Raw genomic sequence first — 24,775 nt, 5'->3', positions numbered from 1 at the left:
GAAAATGATGAAAAGTAGGTCAAATTTTGACTATATTAAGAAGGCAGAGCAAACAGGATTTGCAGGAGACTGGGATGTGGGTGCAAGAGAAAAGCCAAAGATGATGTAAAGATTTTTGCCTTAAGCAACATGAAGGGCAGAGCTGCCATTAACTAAGATACGGACGAATATGGTTGGAGCAGTTTTTAATCATCCAAAGAGTGATGCTGCATAAGCAATTGGATAGATGAGTCTCTAGTTAAGAGGAGAGAGGACTGGGCTGAGACATAAATTTGGGAATCACCAATATATATGTTATTTAATGCCAGGGAAGTGGATGAGATTACTGAAGAAGTGAGTGCAAATGGATAGGAGAAGTGGTTCAAGGACAGAGTCTTGGAGTGTCCATTAATTAGTTCTGTGAATCTTATAAAAAGGTTCCTACTTTATCTGTATATCTCAAGATTTGGCCTATGTATAAAGTAAGGTAGTGAAGGTAAGGGTTTTTCAATAGTGACTCATCAAGGCAAGTTGAGTTCTATAATTATTTGTGACACCCTATGAGAATCCCTTTCTTCTTCCTGCCCCTGCTCTCTTTTCTGTAACACTTATTGAGCACTGACAGGTTAAAGGAATACAACCTCACTGACAAATTTGAGGGATAAAAAGAAAGATATAATCCATGCCTTAGAGATACCTGAAGGAGATACAAGAAACCAACAAATCAACTGTGCAATATATTTTCATAATTGCTTTGATCAGAGTTATGCAGAGGATCTTTCAGGAACACAAAGGATGTGCATTATCTGGGAACAGTGAGCTGAATCTAAAAGTAGCACAAAGGGAATTAGCCAAGAAGAGAAAAGTTCAGTAGTAAAACCTTAGCGAGGCAAAGAGATATGAAAAAACATAGTAGACTGAAGGAACTGCAAATACATCCTTATGACTGATAAAAGGTAAGGACATTTCAAACTAAGAAGTTCATCTTTTATTTTTTAATATATTTTGTAATAAGCAAAAATTATTTCAGAATTTTTATCAGTTTTGCATTTAAGAAAAATGACTCTGGCATAAATGTGGAAGATACACTGGTGGGGGTGGTGGGGACCTGGAAATAGTAAGGCTAGTTCGGAGATAAGAGAAGGAATCCACTTGAGGGAAACTGAGGGCCTAAAGTGAGGTGACAGCTTTGGGAATAGACATGTTCTATCTTTTCTGGGATCAAAAATAGCTATCTGCTACTTTTTTGAGACTAATTACAAGATTATTTCACTTATGATAGGATTTTGGAAATTTTTGGGACTTTTAAGAAGTAATGCATTATTTTATATGCTGAGAAACTGAGTCCCAGAGAGCCAAAGAGAATAAAAGTCACATCACACAACTAATTACAAAGAGATCTATTATCAACGCCCAATTCTCCTAAATTTCCAGATTAACACTCTTCCCTAACAAGACTTATATAAATGCTAAACATTTATCTTGAAAGAAAAAATTGAAGCTTAGGAAAAAAACAATGTTACTGATTTTAGGGTGATACTAAAACTTATTACAGCTCATCAGAAATCACAACGTTACTGCTGTGACATTTTCATGTTTTGTATGTCTCTATTTCGTAAAATATTTAGAATACCAATGAAAAATATGTGTAAGAAATAACTGAGTATTTCATTAATCCACTCTAAAGAGAGATAATTTCTCAGCTCACGACTCGTCTGTGTAAATGCCAGGAAAGACAAAGGCAACAACATTGGGGACATCAGACCACCATGCTCAGTCAAAACTGCATCGTCTGGCAACTGGCCTCAAAATACTATACCCAGGACACTTGGAGCATAATAAAGGTTGGAATTTCAGTGGCTAGACATCATAGAAACTTTGAAATGTAAAGGTTGGCACTTTTAATCAATTTGGCTTATAATTACTTGTTCATCTTTTAAGTGATACAAGCAAAACACTTCACAAAAACTAGAAAAGTAAAGGAATAGAAATTGAAATCCTCAGCAGTATAATTTTTTATAATCTTAAATCAATGTAGGAAGATTCCATCATTCTATCAAACATTTTTTTATTATTTTTCCTAAATTGTCATCCTTAGCACTAATGTTAAAAATGTTAATATTAAAAAGCTAGAGAAAAAATAGCTAACCGAACCTTATATTTTAGGTTTAATAATATGAAGGCTATCTATATTGCCTTTTTAGTCCTATAATATTTATAACTTTTATTTTAGAGCTTTTCTTATTCAAAGAATAAAACACTTGAAAGTGAAGAAATTAAAAGTTTGAGGGGAAAAATATACAGACCAGTCTGCCTGAACTTATCAAACCCAGTAATTCAAACATAAGTGGATTGTAAAATCAAAAGGGATGAAATATAAATCATGTAAGATCAATGTCTGTTAGCCAGAGAAGAAACACAATTGTGAGCTTTTTGTGATATCCCAGACATAAAATAATTCTCTAAAACATAGTAACAGTTAAAACGAAGAAGCATATTGTCCTCTTTTTTTTTTTTCTGTCTTTTGTCCAAACTAAGGGGGGAAGGGTTATCTTAGAAATCCCTGGGGAATTAAGACTGACCTAAATCACATATATATACATACCAAATTCTCCAAAGATTAAAATCATGCGGATATACAACATTACAATATTTACATAAAAGATGGGATAAAGCTTAATTGGTGGTTTTAGAGAAAAGCACTACCCCAACCTAAAAGTTACACAGGTACTAATGTATAAAAAATTTAGCTCAGCTAGAATACTTTATAAATTATATATCTATATTTAAATCTATCAAAAGAGATTGTATTGTTGGGGAATTTTGCAATTTGGTTTGTGTTCTATGATGAGATTATTAAGCACTTCTGTGAGAAATAAAACCATGATAATGTTATCATTTCATAACTTTATTTCCTCTGTATACATAGTATTTCCTCACTGTAGAACAGTACTAGAGAATCTCTAGCATTTTCAGTGCTTTACAATTCATAAATATGTATTTGTTAGGGCCACTCAGTGCAATCAGACATATACGTAAATCTACACAGATGATGACTGGAAGAAATGAAAAAAAAAAGAATCAGCACTTTCCAGATATGTAAATAAGAATATTTATATAATAGTTCACAATACAATGTGATAAAATAATACTGAAAGAAAAAGTTTTATTTTAGGTAAGTCTAGATGTTTCTAAAATTTGATGTTGTAATCTACCTAAAAGAAAAATTTCACAACTGAAATTCATAAATGCTCCATCCCAAGTGGGGAGAAACACCCTATGTGGAATATAAGTTAACATAACTCAAATTACATCAGTTGTTTTAGGAAGGTATTTTCAAATTTACAGTATAAAAAGAGTATAAAGAATGCATTGTTAGCATGTTTACAATAAAACCAATAAATTATTGGCTAACAAAAGTAAAATCCTATAGGTGATCTCCATTGGGGTTGCACAATATTATTAGGAAGCATGATTTAGTTACAAAGAAATGAACAACTGAGACTATAGCTATTTTCAACTAAAGATAAAAATGAAAAATATATTATTGGTAGAGTAAGACCCATGATAATTCTGTGTTTAAAACTGGTAGTTGTCAGGACTTTGCTTCTAAGGCATGTCATCTTGGATCCTATTTTCAAGGAATTCAATCTGATGTTAAAAGACATGTCATAACTTGGATTTCAGACTTTAGTGCTTCAGAAATATGTTTATATACTTCATAATATAATTATAGCTACCTTAAGACAGATAAGGCAAATGGTAGCAATATATTGGAAATATAATTGAAAAATGCAGTTGTCCAGAAGCACTTGTGGGGATGATGTCTCTGAAAAGCTGCTCAAAGCTCTAGAGTTTGAAGTTAAATTTTTGATGTTGTCACTCTCAATCTATTGAATGGCTGACAGACAATCAAACCCGTCTGGCTGGCTGGCAGCTCATTTTGCTGGCAGGTGGCAAACAATTAGACACACCAATTTGTGCCTCCTGATGACATTAAAGCATGAAACTAAGTTGTATGCAGGGCCTAGTGATTTGTGTGAAAGCATTTCAAAAATAATACTCTTTGCCGTGGCAACTCATTTCAGACTGCCACCTCCCATTATGGCTTTGAGCAGTGAAGACGACAGACTTGAGTTACGTGCACTGCAAGGCCGCTTCTGTTCAATCCGTCATCAGCGCCCCCTGAGACCTCAATCCCCTCCTTTCATCAATATCACCTCATCATTTACATTTGATAGTACTTGAGCTACTGCATACATTAACTACACTACAGACCCTTTTCCTAAAAAGAATTGAAATATGCTTTGCGTGCCTTGATTTCATTTCTACTTATGCAATTTAGAATAATGATCCCACTCCTATTGCACTTTGCACAAATGCCACCAGGAACAAATGGAAAGTTCTATTTTTTTTAAAGCAATATTCACAAAAGTGTAATAAATTTTGAGTAGCTGAGAATATTGGCTATCTAGTGATAGCTTTGTTAAGTTTTAACGAAAAACCTGTTCTAACAATAATCCAAATTAAAACAAAACATTGAACTTTATTTTTATTTCACTGGATTCCCTTATGCAAATCACAATCCTATTTATTTGTTTGTATTTTAATAAAATTTAAATATGTAATTTAAAAGTAAGTGGAACACAAAATTTTTATGACCCTAAATTGAATTATTATAACATTTTTATAGATATATACAATTACAGATACTTACATACATATGTTTACATACACTCATAAAGACACATCCACATACATCCAGGGAACATAAACCAAATAGGGGAAATAGAGGACATTAATCTGAGATGGCATAAGGAACGTTCACGGAACTATATGAATGAATATCCAAATATAATCTTAACACAAACCATTAAAAAAAAAGATATTTTCCTACATTTCATAGCCTCTCCTTTTTTTTTTTTAGTTTTTAAAAGTTCTGATACTTAACACATTTTATCTTGCAATGACATTTTTTTGCAAACATTTCATCTCCATTTACTACTCTGTAAGTTCAATATAGGGAACACTGTTTTTATCCATCTTTATATCTGACACGATGACCAAAGCTATTTATATTTTCACAATAAATTTTCAAGAAGTATCTGTAGAACAGTAGTTAAAATGTTTAAAGGTAAAGCTTAATTTGTATTTATATATAAAAAAGATAATCTATCTTAACTGAAAAATGCCTTTCCGGCTATACTTCTACCCCTAAACACTAAGAAATTACTGTCTCTAATTTGCACAAAGCAGTATGCTATTTTAGAAAAGTAATACAGAATGGGCTGTGACATTTTGACTATATGCTTATTTTTGACATTCCAGTTTAAGAAATATTTGATTTCCTAACTTGTTCTTTTCTAAAACAAAAAACAATTGTTTACCAATCATCACACACACACATAAATTTTGGGTGGGGGGGAAGTGTTTTCAACATCAATAACAATTTAATTCAGATGGTAAACACATTCTTTAGTTTATATGCTATTATGTAAATATTAGTCCCACTATCAATGTTAAGTACTATTGTTAGTAATTATGACTATCCTAAAATATGTTTCTAATGCTGCATAAGTTTTTAAATAGTAGGATAAATTACATGAACAAATTCTTTGGTTCTAAAATGTTTTATCCTGCTTCTGTGAACTATCCTTTTTATGGCATATATAGTGGAACAAAAAAAAATTAGTTAGTTGTTCTCACTAAAAACCCTTGTATGATTTAACATTTGAATGCAGATATATGGGTCATGTTATAAATAGTTTAGAAACCTAAAATGCCTTTCAACAATATTTACTTTTAAATACATGCCTCAAAATATGGCCTTTACATTGATTCTGAAAATTCCATGCATATTTTCAGATGATAATGCATATTTTCAAATTTTTTCCACCCTTGCATTTAAAAGTAAATTTGAATTTTATTACTTAAAGCAAGTTATTTATTTAGTCTCCAGAAGTTATTGGTTTCCAGTACTATGATATAGGAATTTCAGAGCCAGACTGAACCTTGGAAAGATATGACTTACCCCTTCCCCATTTTATCCATGAAACAATTAAGTCCAAAAAGATAAAACCACTTCCTCAATGTAGTGTAGTCACTGATGATGGATTATAATCAGAATCTGGATTTCCATATTTCTAATTTAACGTACTGTCCTGTATACCATATTGAAATTCCTTTTTTGAGATGTATTATTCAAGTGCCTTACTATGAGATCAATCTGGTTGACCTATCACTTTGATATTCTTTGTAGTAAGAATTTATATTACTAAATATAAGGGTTTTCAAGATCCTCCTAATATTTTTAAAAATAAACTGTTAATTTTCCTTCTGTGTTTGGAGCACTACGAATAATAATTTCAGTACCCACCTGTCAAAGGAATGAAACTGCATAGGAAGAATAGCTTGCGCTTCTCTCTTCAATGCTGGATCTGGGTATGGGATAGGTTCAGGGCCACATTCTGCAATTTCAACTGGGGCAGCCACAAGACTTTTCAGTATCTCCTTGACATTGATGCCTTTGGTTTGACTAATGCTAGATATGGATGGTGCGGGTTTCAACAGTTCACTGGGGTTCTCAGTTAAGCTTTCTTGTGATTTCTTCACTTCAGATGACAAAGTGGATAACAGTTCACTCATGGCATCAGGGCCTGTGCCTGTCTCTATTTCTGCCCCATTCAGGATGCTAGCCACTTGCTCCTCTCCAATTCCTGAATCTGTATGTGGAATGGAACTTTCTAGCTGAATATCTTCACCAGGGGTTGGTGTTTCTTTTTCCTTTACAGTGTCTGGAAATGTAGCAGGTGTTTCTGTAATAAAAGAAACTGGTTTAAACAAAAAGCTTCACAAGTGAAAATCCAGCATTATTAATAAAATATTCTCACATATTGGAATAAAGAAAATAAGACCCATGAGAAACAAAAAAATCTGCTAAATGGATGTGCATAACAACACAAATGGATTAAAACATATCATCCATGTACACCTGTCATTTTTGTTCAGGAAGCCTCAACAGAACCCTGTTTCTTGTAAAAGCCACCTGGCATTTCAAAACTGGTATCTTTAAAAGCGTGGAGCAATAGTACCCATAACAATTTCTTATAGCAGCTTATAAATAATTATTATATGAAGTTCCCCTTTATCCTTTGTTAACTTACCAGTCATACAAGAGAAATTGTTATACTTCTCTAATATTACCTTAAAAATATGAAGTCATTTTATATCTTTTTGGTACTTCAATAACCAATAATATAATATCTAGTTAAAATATTTAAACTAGTTAAAGATATTATTTTAAAATCAGGTATATATATATACCTAAAATTCTGAGGTTAATAGCAAAGAGCATGTCAAATGATTATTTCAAAAGGTAAATACTTTAATAAGAAAATAATGGTCTTCAAGAATTTAGCCTATATGTGCCTTTAAGAACAATTTTTTGGAATACTCATTTTTTGTGAATAAATATAAATTTCAATTTGTGAAAACTGAAGCAGATAAAATATATACAGATATGAAATATACATACAATATTATCAATTACAATAGAAAAACATCTTTAAAATGTTAAATGCCTATCAATCTCATTGTGCAAGCATTAATACAATGAAGTTCCCTATATAATAAAATGTTATCAAATTCTCAATGATGAACTTGGGGTGAAAAATTGATATAATCTAGGTATAATAGGGATAATAGCTCTCTTTTTTTAAGATTTTATTTATTTTTTTTTGACAGAGAGAGACACAGCAAGAGAGGGAACAGAAGCACGGGGAGTGGGAGAGGGAGAATAGGCTTCCCGTGGAGCAGGGAGCCCGATGTGGGGCTCGATCCCAGGACCCTGGGATCATGACCTGAGCCGAAGGCAGATGCTTAATGACTGAGCCACCCAGGTGCCCCAGGATAATAGCTCTTACTAAAGTCATGTTGGAGAAGAAAATAAGATACTATAGGTAAATTACTTGCAGGTCCTATATAAAGTAGATACTTAGGAAATGTTAGATACTTGTATTACTCTAATTTATATTTAAGTTTATCCTTTGTAAAACAAGAAGGGCAGACTAAATTACTTCTAAGATCTCTTCAAAATGAACATCTGTAAGTTCTATAAAACTGCCCTTAGATTTTTGTTATTTTGGTTGCTTATTCTGAAATGTTATTAGGACAGGAAATCAGGAGACGCCCAACAGGGAAGAGGCAATTTTGATTTCAGCAAGACATCTCACAAAACCTTTGGTGAAGTCTCTAGTAAAAACACAGAAATGTTTTGGTGATACTTTTTTTTGGGTGGGATCATAATTTGTTCAAACTTTTATACACACGTGCTAAAGGATTAAACATAATGGGAAGGGATTTCTTTAGTAACAGGGCTTAATTCTTAGACTCTACTAGACAGTACTGTTAATTTCTTAAATGTAGATTAATTCATGACATCCAAATTTACTGAGCATGTGAATTTATTAATTTTTCCAGATTTCAGAGTAATTTTGTCAAGTTTTCAAATTGTCAAGTTCTCCTTTTCTTTTGATTCAAACTGTATTAGGTACATACATTATTTTAAAAATATAACATTTTCATATTATTCAACCTAATATACAATATTCATTAGAATTGGCTAAAAATATACATCTCTCACAATTGTTTTATTGTCATTTTCATATTTATTAAATAGGCTTGTTTGCTCAAGGATGTTAGAATTGAAAAAAAATATTAATCAGTAGGACATGAAAATAATATTCAAACACCAGATGACCAACATGAAAAATAGGGTAGACCTATTCTTTGTTGTTCCAAGACTAAAAATTAAGATAACTGCATAAAAGTTTTGAGAAGACAGATAATTTTAATAATACTCCTGGCAAAGCACTGGAGAATGAAAAGGTAAGAGGTAAGGTAACAGTTTCAGAATTTTTATAAAACCTCATGACAGAAAGTTAAGACTTAGAATAATAGCATTCAGGATAAGAAGGAAGGAAAAGAATGAAGATGCTTCTGGAATATCTAGCTTAAGAAAAAGAATGGAGACATGCCACTAAATGAGGAAGAAAGCAAAAGATTAGCAAGTTTGTTCAGAAATATTTGGTGGGGGGCGGTGCCTGGGTGGCTCAGTCAGTTGAGCATCAAAACTCTTGGTTTAGGTTTGGGTCATGATCTCAGGGTTTTGAGATCAAGCCCCAAGTAGGGCTCCACGCTCAGTGGGGAGTCTGTTTGAGATTCTCTCCCTCTCGCTCACTCTTTCTAACATAAATAAGATTTATTTATGTATCTGAGAGAGAGCACACATGTGCATGCAAGAGTGAGGGGGACGGGGTAGAGGGAGAGACTATCAAGCAGACTCCCCACTGAGCATGGAGCCCTACATGGAGCTTGATCCCACAACACTGAGATCATGACCTGAGCTGAAACCAGGAGTCTGACACTCAATCAAGTGAGCCACCCAGGAGCTCCTGTTCAGAAATATAATGAATTAAATTTTGAAATCAACTGAGTGCAGAATCTCTGGACTCTTTATAGCTGTTGAGTCAAAAGAAATATAGCCATGTATTTTGGGATTATTCAAAATGAGATGATAATTGATACTTCAAAAGTTGATGAAATAACCTAGTCAAGAATGAGAAAACAACTGCTAAGGCAGTTATTGCCACTATTGGAGGCACTACTGAATTTATTTAATGCATGTTTGCACCTATACATTATATATTTGGGGAGTAAAAACAATTGTGGCAGAAAATCAGTAGAAAATTAAATAGCAGTAGTGAAGTTTCTATGACAATAGGACACAGAATGTAAATGCAGAAACAAAATAAGAACTCTAATAGTAACAAATCACAGTGGCATGGTTACCAGCATGGGCTAAATTTTCTTTCAGAATTTAATTCTCAAAAGGCATATAGTCAAGTCTAGCACTTACTCTGAATTTGGCTGATTTACAGATTTGGCCTAGAGTTTGACTTTATCCTAATGTGATGTTTCAGTGTCTTTATTTATGGCATGTTTTACATTAACAGCTACACAAAAATGTGAACTTTTCAAGTTATAGAAACCTGAAATATAAACATTTTGCTACAAATGTTTGCTAGAATATCTAAGAAGTTAAAATTTTTGATTTAGTGTCCACAAGTTACCATATAAAAAACTATGTAATTTTTTGCTTTTCTGTTCAGTTGACTCTCAAGGAACAACGAAAATCTCTAACTCACTAAGTAGATACTTGAAACTCCAATATAAATGTTGACCTCTCAATTATAAAATTCAATTAAGTTTATTAAAATTGAAATATTTTCAAATGACTCATCAAAATATTTACACAGTAATATAATTCTAATTTTATGTTTACTGTGACTGATAAATCAATGATTTCAAAATGAAGCAGTAACTTTGATATTTCAATAAGAATTCTATTCAAATAAATAAACTTTGTAAAGCATGCTTTGTGATATTATATAGAAATAAAAAATAAACACCAATGGAAAATTTTATAATAGTAATTGCAAATAAAAAACAGATCAGTAGTTCAAAAGCCTACCTTAATTTCCCATTATGCATTAACGTTTTTTTTTGCTTTTTAAAGACTGAACTTTTATTTTTTTATTTTTTCATTTTTTATTGTTATGTTAATCACCATATATCACATCAGTTTTTGATGTAGTGTTCCATGATTCATTGTTTGTGCATAACACCCAGTGCTCCACGCAGAATGTGCCCTCCTTAATACCCATCACCAGGCTAACCCATCCCCCCACCCCCCTCCCCTCTAGAACCCTCAGTTTGTTTTTCAGAGTCCATCGTCTCTCATGGTTCGTCTCCCCCTCCGATTTACTCCTATTCATTCTTCCCCTCCTGCTATCTTCTTTTTTTTCTTAACATATATTGCATTATTTGTTTCAGAAGTACAGATCTGTGATTCAACAGTCTTGAACAATTCACAGCGCTCACCATAGCACATACCCTCCCCAATGTCTATCACCCAGCCACCCCATCCCTCCCACCCCCCACCACTCCAGCAACCCTCAGTTTGTTTCCTGAGATTAAGAATTCCTCATATCAGTGAGGTCATATGATACATGTCTTTCTCTGATTGACTTATTTCACTCAGCATAACACCATCCAGTTCCATCCACGTCATTGCAAATGGCAAGATCTCATTCCTTTTTATGGCTGCATAATATTCCATTGTGTGTGTGTGTGTGTGTGTGTGTGTGTGTGTGTGTATGACATCTTCTTTATCCATTCATCTGTCAGTGGACATCTTGGCTCTTTCCACAGTTTGGCTATTGTGGACATTGCTGCTATAAACATTGGGGTGCACGTACCCCTTCGGATCCCTACATTTGTATCTTTGGGGTAAATACCCAGTAGTGCAATTGCTGGATCATACAGTAGCTCTATTTTCAACTGTTTGAGGAACCTCCATACTGTTTTCCAGAGTGGTTGCACCAGCTTGCTTTCCCACCAACAGTGTAGGAGGGTTCCCCTTTCTCCGCATCCCTGCCAACATCTGTCGTTTCCTGACTTGTTAATTTTAGCCATTCTGACTGGTGTGAGGTGGTATCTCATTGAGGTTTTGATTTGGATTTCCCTGATGCCGAGCGATGTTGAGCACTTTTTCATGTGTCTGTTGGCCATTTGGATGTCTTCTTTGGAAAAATGTCTGTTCATGTCTTCTGCCCATTTCTTGATTGGATTATTTGTTATTTGGGTGTTGAGTTTGATAAGTTCTTTATAGATTTTGGATACTAGCACTTTATCTGATATGTCATTTGCAAATATCTTCTCCCAACATTTTTTTTACAGAGCATGCTCTTACAGTTGATAGCATCAATTTCAGTTTGGATAACTTATATTTCCAGACTGCTTCTCTGGGACAGTAAAGTACTTTGAGGATTTAACCCAAGTGACTTCAATAGGATGTTAAGCATGAACAAGAGAGAAGGTACAAATGACTGCAGCTGCACCAGTTATATCAATGACAGTAGACCCGTAATTTTTCAATAGTTCTTCATCAGTTTCTATAGCAAGAGGCCATGTTAGTACACAAAGCAGAAACATGACTGGTCTGAGTGATCTTAATCTTATCAGAAACAGACTGCTGGATGCCAGATGCCTCTTTTTCTTACTTATTTTCATTGAACCTAATGAGTTCATCTAATACATTTTAGGAAACATGTAGGTTTAACTTCAGCAAATGACATGATTTCTGTATTGGAACCTCATTTATCACAATCTTTTCTCCAAAAATCTTATTTTACAGTGATGTATAAAGTGTTTCAATGTCTTACCTATTAACTTATTCAAATTGCTATTTTCCAAACTACTTGAATAAGAAATAACATTAAAGGAACATACAGCTCCTTCTTAGTATAGCACTAAAAATTCTATTAATTATTTGCTCAAGTAGTAATACTAAGCAAACTTCCATTACAGAAATTTAAAATATAAAAACCTATATATAACTTGTATGTTTTGTTTATATTAAACCCAAAAATGCCAAGTTACACAAAAATTAACCTGAATTCCAAGGAAGAAAAAAGCTGCCATATTTTATAAAAAGATTTAAAATAATTATTATTCATTTTACACAACAAAGACTGCAAAGCACTGAGTAATTTTTTGCAATCATTTATGTGATTTAATTTTTCTTTGTTATATTAAATGTATAAGAATACAACTTCAGGAATTCAGTATTATGAATATACACTCATAACAGACAAAATTATAATTCAGGAGAAACCAACTAAGAGCCAAAAAGTATTTCTACTGAATGTTCTGATTATGATGTATAGATCTGTTTGAGTTTATCTTACTTGGAATACATTACGTTTTTTGGATGTGCACACTAATGATTTTCATCACATTTGGAAAGTTTTCAGGCCACTATTTCTTTAAAAATTCTTTCTTCCTATTTCTGTCTCCTCTCCTCTCTTCAGCTCCCATAATTTGTATGTTGGTTCACTATATGGTGTCTCATAGGTCTCTGAGGCTCTCCACTTTTCTTCATTCTTCTCCTCATTCTGTTCCTCAGAGTAAGATAATAGCAATTGACCTGTCTTCAAGTATGCTGATTCTTTCTTCTGCCCATCATATATTCTGTTGAACCCCTCTAATGATTTTTTATTTTAGTTATTATAATTTTCAACTCCAGATTTGCTATTTCATTCTTTTCTATAATATTTCTTTACTGATATTCTCTTTGATGAGACATCACCCTCATATTTCTAATTCTTTCAAAAAGAATTACTCAGGTAATTCAGGTTACTCAGAGGTGAGTGATTGGGGCCTTCTCAGGTCTTTCCTGGACCTGAATACAGCCCCCAGAGTATGGACATCTCATTCTCAGGTCTTCCTTTTAAGCTTTTGGTAAGGTTCTTATTTGCCACCTTGGGCTGTTCCAATATTTAAAAAAAAAAAATTGCTGCTGATTATTTCAAAAAACATCCAGGGCTTTTCTCATCAAGCAAGCTCTGATCAGGAGGACAAGCTCTGTGATGGAAGCTTTACCAAGGAGCTTCCAGAAAGGTCATATACAGTGTTCACTAGACTTTCTGAAAACTCCAAACATAACCGGCCTCCTTCCAGTGCTGCTACAGCTACCACAGTTGTCTGGATGCAGATTTTCAAGGACACCAAAGAGCTGAGAACTAGATACTAATAGAGCAAGTTCAATCACCAAAAAGCTTGCTAGTCTCATAAAGATTCTGCAGTTTTTCTTGAATTAGTACTCTCTGGATTGTTGCAAGTCTTTGATTACTTTCCAGAGACCAGGAAAAGATGATTTTGACAATTTTTGCCATTGTTCTCATTGCTTTTTGGAGGAGTTCTTTGGAGGTCCTTACTCCACTCTTTCCAGAAGTCCAACCTCTAAGTGATGTTTACAATTCCAATTTCTACATTCTGAATAAAGTATCAATTAACAATTATAAAATATTCATATATACATATTTTGCTTTTCCTTTGCTCTAGCTTGTTGTAGTACTCTTTATCTCTTTTCTTTTCAAAGAAAAAACACTTTCCTATTAAAATACATCATGCATCTCCATAATGTTATGGAAGCAACCATTAGCACTAATAATAAAATGCCAACATATATGCCTAAAACTTGTCTTCAGTTGAGAAAAACAGAAGCAACCAAATAATAGTTTAATTCTGTTAATATTATCAGATAAGCCACAATTTGCAAGTTATACATGATTAAGAGCTCAGGCTTTGAAATTAAGACTGACTTTCCGTGAAGACTTGTTTACCTCTTATTAGCTTTGCGTTATTAGAGGAGCCACTTAAGCTTTCTCAGTCTCCATCTTTTATCTGTAAAATTGGCATAGCAACAGTACATACATTATAGAGTACGCATTATACATTACACTGCTGTGATGATTAAAGAACATAATTTATGAATAGTGCCTGGCATTGAGTAACCTCAACATAAATTTTCATACCTGCTGCTGCCATTATTGATTTTACTGTTATCAGCATCAGTATCACCATATCCTTTAAGAAAATATAGAGCCAAACCATCTATCAATTATTTTCTTTTCTCATCTTCAACTTCTATCTTTCCTACCCCATATCTTCTTATATATCTAGCCATTAAGCTGCTTTGGTTATCGCTCCTCCTTTCTGGAAGAACTGTGTCATAACTGAAAGATCATGGTAATGCAATCAAATTGATCAAAGTTCCAATTCTGGCTCCACAACTTACTAGTTTTCCATGTTACCTTGGAAAAATTAGTTATGCTTTCAGAATTGCAGAGATTGCACTTGAAAAATGTAGATCTTAAGTAGGCTGTAAGGATTAAGAAACTTGTCAGTTATCACTTCTACTCTCCTTCCTTAATTCAGCTTTTCCAAAGACTTAGAAGATCTCTACAGACATCTCAAAATTAACACATCTAGATATCTGTTTCCTTCCCCAGGTTAGGGAAGTTTTCAGCCCCTACTTCTTCAAATAAGATTTCTTCCTCTCTCTCTTCCCCTTCTGGAAATCCTATAATGCAAATGTTAATGTGTTGCGATGTTGTCCCATAAGAACATTAAATTATCTTCACCCTTTTTTATTTTTTGCTGCTCAGATTATAGGAGTTCTATTACCTTGTCTTTGAGTTGTCTTACCTTCCTTCTGTTTTATTTAGTCTGTTGCTGAACTACTCTAATTTTAAAGTTATTTTTTTCTTCAGCTCTGTAACTTCTAGTTGGTTCTTTCTTATTTTTCCCATCTCTTTGTTGAAGTTCTCACTATGTTCACACATTCTTCTTCCCAGTTCAGTGAGCATCTTTATGATCATTATTTTTAACTTTTTATCAGGTAAGTTACTTATCTATATTTCATTAGCTTGTTTCTGAGGTTTTGTCTTTTTCTTTCATTTGGAACATATTGCTCTGTTGCTTCATTTTGCTTGCCTCTCTGTCTTGGTTTCTAATGCATTAGATGAAACAACCACTTCTCCTAGGCTGGAAGGAGTAGGCTCCTATAGGATATGAATCTTGCATTCAACCCAAAGGCCCCAGCTCTCTGTTGTCTCTCAGACTTTTGCACTTGTCTAAGCAGCCTATGTTTTAATAGCTCCCAGTAGTTGATGAAGTGCTAAGACCTGCCAGTATCCCTAATTAGATGATTCAGGTTAATTAGATTGACAGACCCTCTGGCAGGAGCTCTTTAAAGAAAATGTATATGGTTCTATGGAACTGAAAGTGTAAGCCCCACTGGCCATCAGAGCCAGAGGAATTGGCAGTGTCCCCTGAGTGGCAATTGCAAAAACCAGGGATCTGGTATGAGTGCATATGCTCTTTTCTGAAAGATACCAGTAAGCTGAAGCCAGGGAGAAGAAAAGCACCAAGGTGGCATCCACGGCCCATACGCCTTGGGATCAACTCCACAGGCCATACGATATGTGCCTAAGGCCAACCTCCAGGACAAGCAAATAGGCCTCCTTCACAGAAAGACTAGAGGGTGTGCTTCAGTCGGCTGTCTGTGTAGTACCCAGGGGTGGCATCCTGCCAAGAACTGTTGCTCAGATTGGCAGAGTCCTGTGGGACCCAGGAATGAAAGCTCCCCTACCCACAAGAGCTAGGTGATCAAGGGGCAGCCCTGGGTGGGCAGCTGCAGAAAACAGGGCAATAGATATAAAAACCAGGGCACTAGAGACATGTAAAGCTCTGCTCCCCAGGAGACACTGGTGCTCTGGAGTGCAGCAGAGAGAGCATGCAGAGATGGTGCCTGCCCTCTGAAGTCTCTGGAAAGGGTTACAGTCAGCCTTTAGGTGCATGTTTAATTAGAAGCCTGCCCCTCAGGGTGTAGCATGATTAGCTAATAAGCCTTCTTCTCAGAAAGACAGAGTTCCTGGGTCTGCTGCCTCTAGCTGCGCCCTGTGGGTGGTAGCTGTTTAAGACCTCTTTCCCCATTGGTTACAGCACTGTTAGAGTCACAAGCATAAGTGGCCAGAGTCAGGTGATAATCAGTTGTACCCTGGTAGCAGTTGCAAAAATTGGGACACCAGACTGGGGCATAAGCTCCTTTCTGGGTGACACAGATTTCCCAAATCCCATAACACCAGAAACACAAGCTCCTCTGGCGTTCGGAGCCAGGTGATCAAGAGGTTTTTCCTGGGCGGCAGCTACAAAAAACAGGAACAATCTATATGTTGCCTATGTGAGACTAACTTTAGATGTAAGGACATGTGGAGAATAAAAGTGAAGGGATGGAAAAAGATATTCCACACTGAAAGAAAGGTGGAGTAGCTATACTCATGTCAGAAAAAAACACTTTAAAACAAAGACTGTAATAAGAAACAAAGATGGTAGTTACATTATGATAAAGGGGTCAACTGGACAAGAAGATAGAACATTTGTAAATATTTATGCATACAACATAGTAACACTTAAATATATAAAGCAAATATTAACAGACCTACAAGAGAAGTAGACAGAAAATTAATAAGGAAACATCAGCCTTAAACACTACATTAGACCAGATGAACTTAACAGATACTATATAGAACATTTCACCCAAAAACAACAAAATACAGTCTTCTCAAGTGCACATGGAACATTCTCCAGAATACATTAGGCCACAAAACAAGTTTTAATGAATTTTAGAAAACTGAAATTGTATCACGCATCTTTTCTGACCACAGTGTTATGAAACTAAAAATCAGCTACACAAAGAAAACTAGAAAATTCACAAATATGTAGAGTTAAACAACATTCTACTAAACAACCAACTGGCCAAAGAAAAAAATCAAAAGGGAAATCAAAAAATACCTTGAGACAGAAGAAAATGGAAATATATCAAAATTTGTGGGATGCAGCAAAAGCAGATCTAAGTGGGATGTTCATAACAATAAACGTCTACCTCAAGAAAGAAGAAAAGTCTCAAATAAACAATCTAACTTTACACCTCAAGGTGTTAAAAAAAATGGAGAAAAAGAAGAGTAAATGAAGCCCAAAGTTAGCAGACAAGAAAGGAAAGAATGAAGATGAGGGCAGAAATAAATCAAATAGAGACTAAAAAGACTATGGAGAAGATCAATGAAACTAAATGCTCGTTCTTTGAAACGATAAAATTGACAAGCCTTCAGCTAGACTCATAAAGGAAAAAGAGAGAGTACTCAAATAAAATCACAAATGAAAGAGGAGCTCTTTCAACTGACATCACAAAAATACAAAGGATCATAGACTACTACAAATAATACGCCAATGAATTAGACACAACCTGGAAGAAATGGACAAATTCCTAGAACATACAATCTACCAAGTCTGAAACACGAAGAAATGGAAAATCTGAATAGACTAATTACTAGTAAGGAGACTGAATCAGTAATCAAAATCTACCAACAAACAAAAGTCCAGGACCACATGGCTTCACCAAACATTAAAGGAAGAATTAGTACCAACCCTTCTCAAGCTCTTCCAAACTCATTTTATTGAGGCCAGCATTACCCTGATACTAAAACCAGACAAGAAGGCCACAAGAGAAGATAATTACAGGCCAATATCTCTAATAAACATAGATGCAAAAATCCTCAACAAAATATTAGCAAACTGAATTCAACAACACATTAAATGGATCATATACCATGATCAAGTGGGATTTATTCCAGGGAAAGAAGGATGGTTCCACACCTGCAAATCAGTTGATGTGATAAACCACATTAACAAAAAGGATAAGAATCATATAATCATCTCAATAGATGCAGAGAAAGTATTTGACACAATTTAACATCAATTTTTTTAATAGACTTAATGCTTTTATTTGAGAGAGAGATAGAAAGTGTGAGCATGAGCTGGGGGAAAGGGTAGAGGGAGAGGGAGAAGTAGGCTCCGGGCCCAGCAGGGAGCCCCATAGGGCTTGATCCCACTGGGATCACCACCTGAGCTGAAGGCAGATGCTTAACCACCTTAGCCACCCAGGCGCCCCTTAACATCAATTTATTATAAAAACTCTCAACAAAGTGGGTATAGAGGCCTCAACATATTAAAGGTCATATATAATAATCCCATAGCTAACATCATCACTGGTCAAAAAATGAAAGCTTTTCCTCTAAGATCAGGAACAGGACAAGGATGCCCACTCTTGCCACTTTTATTCAACATGGTATTAGAAGTCCTAGGCAGAATAACTAGGCAAGAAAAAGAAATAAAAGCATGTATATTGTAAAGGAAGAAGAAAAACAGTCAAACTATCTGCAGATGACACATTATACATAGAAAACCTTGAAGACTCCATCAAAAAAACTGTTAGAATAAACAAATTCATTTAGCTGTGGATACAAAATCACTATCTGGAAACTGTTGCATTCTTATACACTCATCATAAACAATCAGAAAGAGAATTTAAGAAAACAATCCCACTTACAAACTACATCAAAATGAATACCTAAGAAGAAATTTAACCAAGAAGGTAAAGAAACATATACTGAGAACTGCAAAAGATTAATGGAAAATCACTGAAGAAACAAATAAATGGAAGATATTCCATGCTCAAAATTTGGAAGAATCAATATTATCAAAATGCCCATAGTATACAAAGCAAGCTACAGATTCAATGCAATCCTTATCAAAACTGCAATGGCATTTTTCACAGAAATAAATAATCTTAAAATTTGTACAGAACCACAGAAGATCTCGAAGAACCATAGCAATGTTGAGAAAGAACAAAAAAGCTGGAGCTTCATGCTGCCTGATTCCAAACTATATTACAAAGCTATAGTAATCAAGCAGCATGGTATTGGTATCAAAACAGACACACTGATCAATGGAACAGATAATATATAGACCAGTGCCTTCTGGGTCTTGGGCAGTCCAGGCCCCAGGGTGTCACAGTGAGACTGAGGGGATCTATTTGTCTCTCTGCACCTCTCCGCCAGTCAATCCCTGCTCTGCCCTCCCTGCCTTCAGCAGGATCGGTGCTAGATGTGTCATTCCGGAGCTGACTGGCTGGCCCAGAGAGCCCACAGAACCCCCTCGCCCATGAGGGCTCTGGAGGAGACCCAGCCACAGGCAAGCTTTGTGCCTCCCTCACCAGTGGCACCTGAGAGTCCAAAAATAAACCCATGCCAACATGGTCAATTTACAACAAAGGACTTAAAAATACACAATGGAGGTAGGACAGTCCTTTTAATAAATGATGTTGGGAAAACTGGACAGTCACATGTAAAAGAATGAAACATGACCACTATTTTATACCATACACAAACATTAACTCAAAATTGATTAAAAACTTGAATGTAAAATCTGAAACCATAAAACTCCTAGAAGAAAACATACATGGTAACCTCCCCATCATAGGTATTACAATGATTTTTTAAATCTGATACCAAAAGCATAAGCAACAAAGCAAAAACACACAAATAGGACTACATCAAATTAAATTGTTTCTACATAACAAAGGAAACCATCAACAAAAAGGCAGTCTACTAAATGGGAGAAAATATTTGTAAATTATATATCCAATAAGGGCCTAATACAAAAAATATATAAGGAATTCAATACAATTCAAAAGTAAAAAAACCCACTTTTAAAAAAGGCAGATGATACGAATAGACATTTTTCTGAAGATATAAAGATGGCCACCAAATATATATAAAAAATGGTCAACATCATTAATCATCAGGGAAATGAAAATCAAAACCACAGTATCACTTCATACTTGTTAAAATGGCTATTATCAAAAATACAAGAAATAACAAATGTTGGTAAAGATGTGATGGGGAAAGAGCCCTTGTGCACTCTGGTGTGAATGGAAATTGCTACAGCCACTACGGAAAACAGCATAGAAGTTCCTCAAAAAATTAAAAGTAGAACCACCATACGATCCAGCAATTCCACAAATTTATCTGAAGAAAACAAAAATACTAACTGGAAAAGATAAATGCAGCCCCACGTTCACTGCAGTATTATTTACAATAAACAAGATATGGAGACAACCTAAGGGTCCATCAATGGATGAATGGCTAAAGAAACTGTAGTAAATAAAGAAAATGGAATATTATGCAGCCATTAAAAAGAATGAAATCTTGTCATTTGTGACACTATAGATAGACCTCAAGGGCATTATGGTAAGTGAAATAAGTCAGACAGAGAATTATCATATGATATCACTTATATGTGGACTCTTAAAAAAATCAAGCTCATAGATACAAAGAAGGAATAGATTGTGGTTGCTGGGGCAGGGGGGAGAAATGCATGAAGGGAGTCAAAGGTAAAAAGAAAAAAAAAATATTTAACACATTGAAAATGGAAGTCTTGGTCATTCTATTCAACCTTACTTACCAGTATTGTTTGCTTTGATAGCCATTTGACCTCAGAACTTCAGACAGATAGCCAGGCATATCTTTGAAAACTTGGCATACTCTATGCCCCACATCCAATCTATTACCATATACTTTCATTTTTACCTCCAAGGTATGTCTAATTTATCTTCTCCTTCAATCTCCACTGCCACCACAGCTTGGTGTTAAGCAAAGCATCACTTACCTAGAGAGCAACAGCCTCCAATTGGTTTACCCAGATTCCCTCAATGCTCCCTTTAATCTATTCCTTCATTATACCTAAAATGCTCTTGAAAATTGTAAGCAGATTATGATACTTATAGTAGACAAAATAATGGACACTCCCCTTAAAGATGTCCATGTCCTAACTCTCATAACCTATGACTGTCACCTTACACAAGAATGACATTAAATGAGAGCTTTGCAAAGGGAAGACTATCCTGGATTATCCAGGTGGGCTCAATCTAATCTCATGAGTCCATAGAGGAAGAAAACCTTTCCTAGCTGTGCTCAGAGGAGGATGTAACTACAGAACAGTCTGAAAGATGCACTGTTCCAGGTTTTAAAGATGGAGGAAGGAGGAAGAAAGCCAGGAGCCAAGAAATATAAGTGGTCTCCAGAAGCTGAAAAGGCAAGGAAAATGGGTTCTCCTCAACAGCCTCCAGAAAGACATACAGTGCAGAAGCCTTGATTTTAGCCTGGCCAAATCCATATTAGACTTGTCATCTATAAAACCATAAGGTAATATATTTGTGTTGTTTTAGGCTCATAAGTCTGTGGTATTTTGTAATGGGGCAGCAATAGAACACTAATACAATACTCTTCTAATTATTTAAAAAACCCAATCCCTAGTTTTCAAACTCTACATGATTTGGTACCTGTCTACCTATCTGAACTCTTTAAATGTTTCTCTTTCCCTTTATTCTTATCCATCTACGTATGTTCCCAAAATATGCCAAGAAATTTCTCTCAACAGTGGTTACTATTTCAGGAATGTGCTTCCACTGTCCCCAACATTTTTCTCAAACCCACTGAATTCATCTTTTTTTTTTAAAGATTTTATTTATTTATTTGTCAGAGAGAGAGAGAGCACAAGCAGGGGGAGCAGCAGGAAGAGGGAGAAGCAGGCTTTCTGCCAAGAAAGGAGACTCTATCCCAGGACTCTGGGATCATGACCTGAGCTGTAAGGCAGATGCTTAATCGACTGAGCCACTCAGATGTCCCTGAATTCATCTTTTTGTTCCCAGTTTAAGTGTCTCTCCTATGAAAAGTCATCCCCAACCCTCAAATTAAATTAGGTTTCTTCTTCTGTAGTTTCTCATAATAGTCTATAATTTTATTCTTAGAATGCAGCATAGCTTGCAATTTTATGTTTAAGTGTGTGGTTTCCATAAATGTTTCTACCTTGCTAGAATGTTAGTTTCATAAGGACAGGGATGTTTTGTTCACTATTATATATCCCCAGCAACTGGGATGTAATAGGAAATCATTCTAAATATTTATTCAACAAATATATAATTAGGAATCATAAAGTAAATTGAAGGAAAGGTTAAATTGGAGGATAGAAGAAAAAGAAAGGAAGAGGAGAGGGAAGCTTTTGTTGGTACCTTTACTAATACTGAAAACAGACACCTATTTCAAAAAGTTGACGTTTTTAAGAGATATTTGCTAGGAATACCTGGGCATGATTTTTACCTGTAAATAAATGTGATATATATTATGCAACATCATTATCCAATAAAAATTCTATAAATATTATGATGACAGTGTTTTAGAGTACTTATAAGAGAAATTATAATGCATCCACATACAGGATTACGATTGATACATTAAAAATGATTCCAAGAGCAAGAGAAAATAATAAATTTGTAGTACTGAAAAACTTTGACATGAATGTAATGATTTACTTAATAAATATTAACTTTATTTATAAACATACAATAGATAAAAACTGAGTGGTAAAAATATTTCTATATAAATTATTAGCATAATCTTGTTTCCTGAAGATACAATTCTAAAAGTAAAATTACTAGCTTAAGGGTTATAGTTTTATGCTCTGTAACCTGCACATCTTTGCATTCTAACCCTTCAGAATTTTGTCCAATTTGCAAATTATGGTATATATATATATTACATATATATATATACACACACATATGTATCTTTTTAAAGATTTATTTTAGAGAGAGCAAACACACACGATTAGAGGGGAGGGGGATGGGCAGACAGAATCTCCAGCAGGGTAGTCTGATGTGGAGCTCCATCTCACGACCTTGAAATGATGACCTGAGCCAAAATCAAGAGTTGGATGCTTAACCGACTGAGCCACTCAAGATCAAGGTATATTTTTGCTTCAATATAAATTTGGTTATTAGATTTAAATATATTTTCCTTATCAGTACTGTACATTGCTTTTCTTTTGTTAACTGTTTGATGCTTTCTACATGTTTCCCTTAGCATGATACATTCTTTTAAATGATCTGTAAGAGCTTTTTATTCATTAAGGCTATTAACTTTTATCATATACATGTAAAAGTTCTCCTGTTTGCATTTGTTTTAAATTTTTTTGATATTTTCAGACTTGGAGATATACAAAACTCCTATTTAGTCATATCTTTTACTTTAAACCTCAGCTTTTGATGTTATAATTTAAAACACCTTTTTAATACAAATATTAACTTCAATTGTCTTGAATTATGATCAGTTTCATTTATACCTTTAAATTTAATGCATGTGAAGTATATCTGGCATAATATATGAGATAAGGATATAAATTAATTTTTTCAAATGTTTGCCCATTTGGTAACCTAAATACCATTTGCCAAATGATACTTCCTCTTCCCTTTGACTAGAAAAGTTGTATTTATAATATACTACATAACATATATAGTACTATATACTAATGTATATACTATAGGTAATACATTTATACTATGAGAAACATTCATACAAATTCAGCCTATTTATAGGCCAATCATGCCATATGCCTATTCTTTTACCAGTACTACATTATCTTGACTTTTTATTTCTAGTGTTAATTCTTTTCCCTAATAATGAATTGTTAGAGGAAACCAATATATTTATTTATAAGTTCACCTAAATATTAACTTTATTCTTATTAAACCTAAAGTGAAATGATTAATATAAAGCTTCTACAGCTTCTAGACCAAGTTAGCAATAAAAGTTTCTTATCCCTGTTTTGGCATGTTTGATAATGAAATACATTTTATGGCTAACATCAAGTTTTAAAAAAATTGTTTAGCTTTCTCACTGGCTTACTCATCTACTAACAAGTATTTATTTAGTTCCAAGCATCATGCTGGGTGTCAGGGACTATGCTCTTGAAGTACACATTCCAATAAACAACTAAACGAATAAATTGTGTAAATGCAAAAAAGGAAATGAAGAGGATGTAGTGGTAGAGAACAGGCTGGTCATAGAGAGGAAGCTACTCAGCTACAGCAGTCAGGGAAAGCCTCTGTGAGGTGGACACCTTCAGGGAGTCAACTGAAGGATGAAAATGCACCAGTCATGCAAAAAATAGGAAAGAGAGAGAACCAAAAACCAGAAACAAAATACAAAGATCAAGAGGTAGGATAGTGCTTGTGATTATTAAGGAAGGGAAAGACAGTTTTATTGTGGTAGCATAGTGAGCAAATGGAAGAATAATATGAGAAAGAGCTGGAAAGATAATCAGCAGTCAGATTATCTGAAGCGCCTGTGATATTTTTACTCTACATGCTATCAGAAAATTTTAAGTAAAAAAAAATACATATATATCATTTACATTTTAAAACAAATTGTAGCAAAACTGTAATAAATCAAATAAAGATCAGTAAAGAAAGAGGTAAAGAAACTACTTTGGAGGCAATTGTGTATAATCCAGGTAAATTAGAACTACAGTAGTGTGTCACAATAAAGTAAGACATTTTAATTTTGTCCCCTAAATCACAGAAAGCCTTTAGAATTTTTAGAAAGAAAAACTGCTTTATTATATTTGTTATATGTTATAAAATATTATATGAAAA

At 34.4% G+C, this 24,775-nt stretch overlaps 1 protein-coding gene across 7 annotated transcripts in view; it reads right to left on the bottom strand.

The window, feature by feature from the left end:
* The window catches only part of NBEA (neurobeachin), a 685,632-nt gene that overhangs the window by 407,398 nt on the left and 253,459 nt on the right, over positions 1 to 24,775 (bottom strand). For all 7 annotated transcript variants that reach the window (XM_088021800.1, XM_088021804.1, XM_088021803.1 and 4 more), the window contains one exon: positions 6,356 to 6,794. In XM_088021800.1, the coding sequence (XP_087877926.1) occupies positions 6,356 to 6,794 (439 nt within the window). The remainder of the gene's footprint in view (positions 1 to 6,355; positions 6,795 to 24,775) is intronic.

This window comes from Eumetopias jubatus, unplaced genomic scaffold (assembly GCF_037043125.1).
Source record: "Eumetopias jubatus isolate StellerSeaLion01/CBP00866 unplaced genomic scaffold, mEumJub1_p1.0 scaffold_3, whole genome shotgun sequence".
NCBI lineage: Eukaryota > Metazoa > Chordata > Mammalia > Carnivora > Otariidae > Eumetopias > Eumetopias jubatus.
Note: the sequence above shows the minus strand (reverse complement) of the source record. Positions and strands in the feature narration are given on the sequence as shown.